At 35.5% G+C, this 1,381-nt stretch overlaps 1 protein-coding gene across 1 annotated transcript in view; it reads right to left on the bottom strand.

Moving 5' to 3' along the window:
- LOC109837832 (homeobox protein knotted-1-like 3) overlaps positions 1–1,381 on the bottom strand; it is a 16,203-nt gene continuing 14,822 nt past the window's right edge. Inside the window, 2 exon segments of the mRNA XM_020406199.1 lie at positions 1–51; positions 147–283. Of these exon segments, the coding sequence (XP_020261788.1) occupies positions 48–51; positions 147–283 (141 nt within the window). The 3' untranslated portion in view covers positions 1–47.

Raw genomic sequence — 1,381 nt, 5'->3', positions numbered from 1 at the left:
CCTCTGCGGCCGTGTTGATTTGAGTGTTCCGCAATCAGTAGCATCTCTTACCTGAACTTCCACAGAATAATATTATCTCTAGTTAGGTACTTGAAATATCCTTCCCAAATTAAGAGAAAAAAAAAAGAAGTTTAATAAAAAGATACCTTTTGCGCTTGGACTTCAAAGTTGTTGCTGATTGTGAATTGTTATGCCAGTTGCGTTTTCGTTGGTTTATAAACCAGTTGTTGATTTGTTTCAGCTGCAAACCAGTCTCCTCCACAAGTTTCGCTTTGTCATCCTCCTGCAATAAATATAGGAGTAACATGTTTATAGGGGGCATTGTAAAGTGAAAGCATTATTTACAGAGCAGAGCATAGCTAAGGTATGTACGTTGGTATTTTAAACCAATAACTGCAACACAATGTCAACATTATTATTAATCGTTGCTGGAGAATCTGCATCCGACGTAGTTGTTCGAAGACAGTGTGAACGCACTAGAACAACTAAAAACGAATGGAAATAGTCAAATAAAAATGTTAGTGAGTTATAATTTTTGATTTTTCTGTGGACATTTTAGAAAATTCAGTAAATAATAATTATTTTCTTATCAATAAGAATATGACTAATTGAATATGCCAATTTAGAAGTTAAAACAAGCATGAGAAAAGCTAGATATGGAAGCCCTCAACATGATTAGATAATGATTGGTGTTCTTGGAATCCGTGAAGAATCATTTTCGAATCCACAAGGAAAATATTTTAAAAGAATTTTTATTGATAAGAAGTGATCTACCCATAGGGTAGGCATGGGCATGGGCCGGGCCAATTTAGGCCCGTGAACTGGCTCATTGGGTTCAAGGCCGAGTTAGGTTTGACACGAGCCCACGCGAGTCAGAGTGAACAGAGCCTGTCTCTTTGATCCTGGGTCCACGACTAGACCTTGTCAGCCCTGACGGGCCAGACTGGAACAAACCCACGACCTATAGGTCGCGGGTTGGCCCATAGGTCTTTTTAGATTTTTATCTTTAGTTACCTTACTGAACAATATTAAAATTGTTTTTATATTTATAAAAATATATTTAATTTATTTTTTTCTATTTCAAACTACACACACGATGAAACCTTATGTTGAGATGGAATAATCGGGTCATCAAATTCGTGATCCGTACCATACATCTTGTTCAAAACATCACCAAATGTGTATGGTCAAACTTTTACATGGTTTGGAACCTTCTAGAATATTAATCAAACTAGTTTAATATTTTCATGTTTCGGATAACTTAATAGTCGTCTCTTTTGCACATAGCTAAAATAATAATAAGAAAAGTCAAAATGATTTAATTTTTCTACATATATATCATGATGAGTGAAAATCATGATGGGTGGGGCCAATCATCATT

This window comes from Asparagus officinalis, chromosome 4 (genome assembly GCF_001876935.1).
Source record: "Asparagus officinalis chromosome 4, Aspof.V1, whole genome shotgun sequence".
Lineage (NCBI taxonomy): Eukaryota > Viridiplantae > Streptophyta > Magnoliopsida > Asparagales > Asparagaceae > Asparagus > Asparagus officinalis.
The sequence above is the reverse complement of the archived record's forward strand: the minus strand, read 5'-3'. Positions and strand labels throughout refer to the sequence as shown.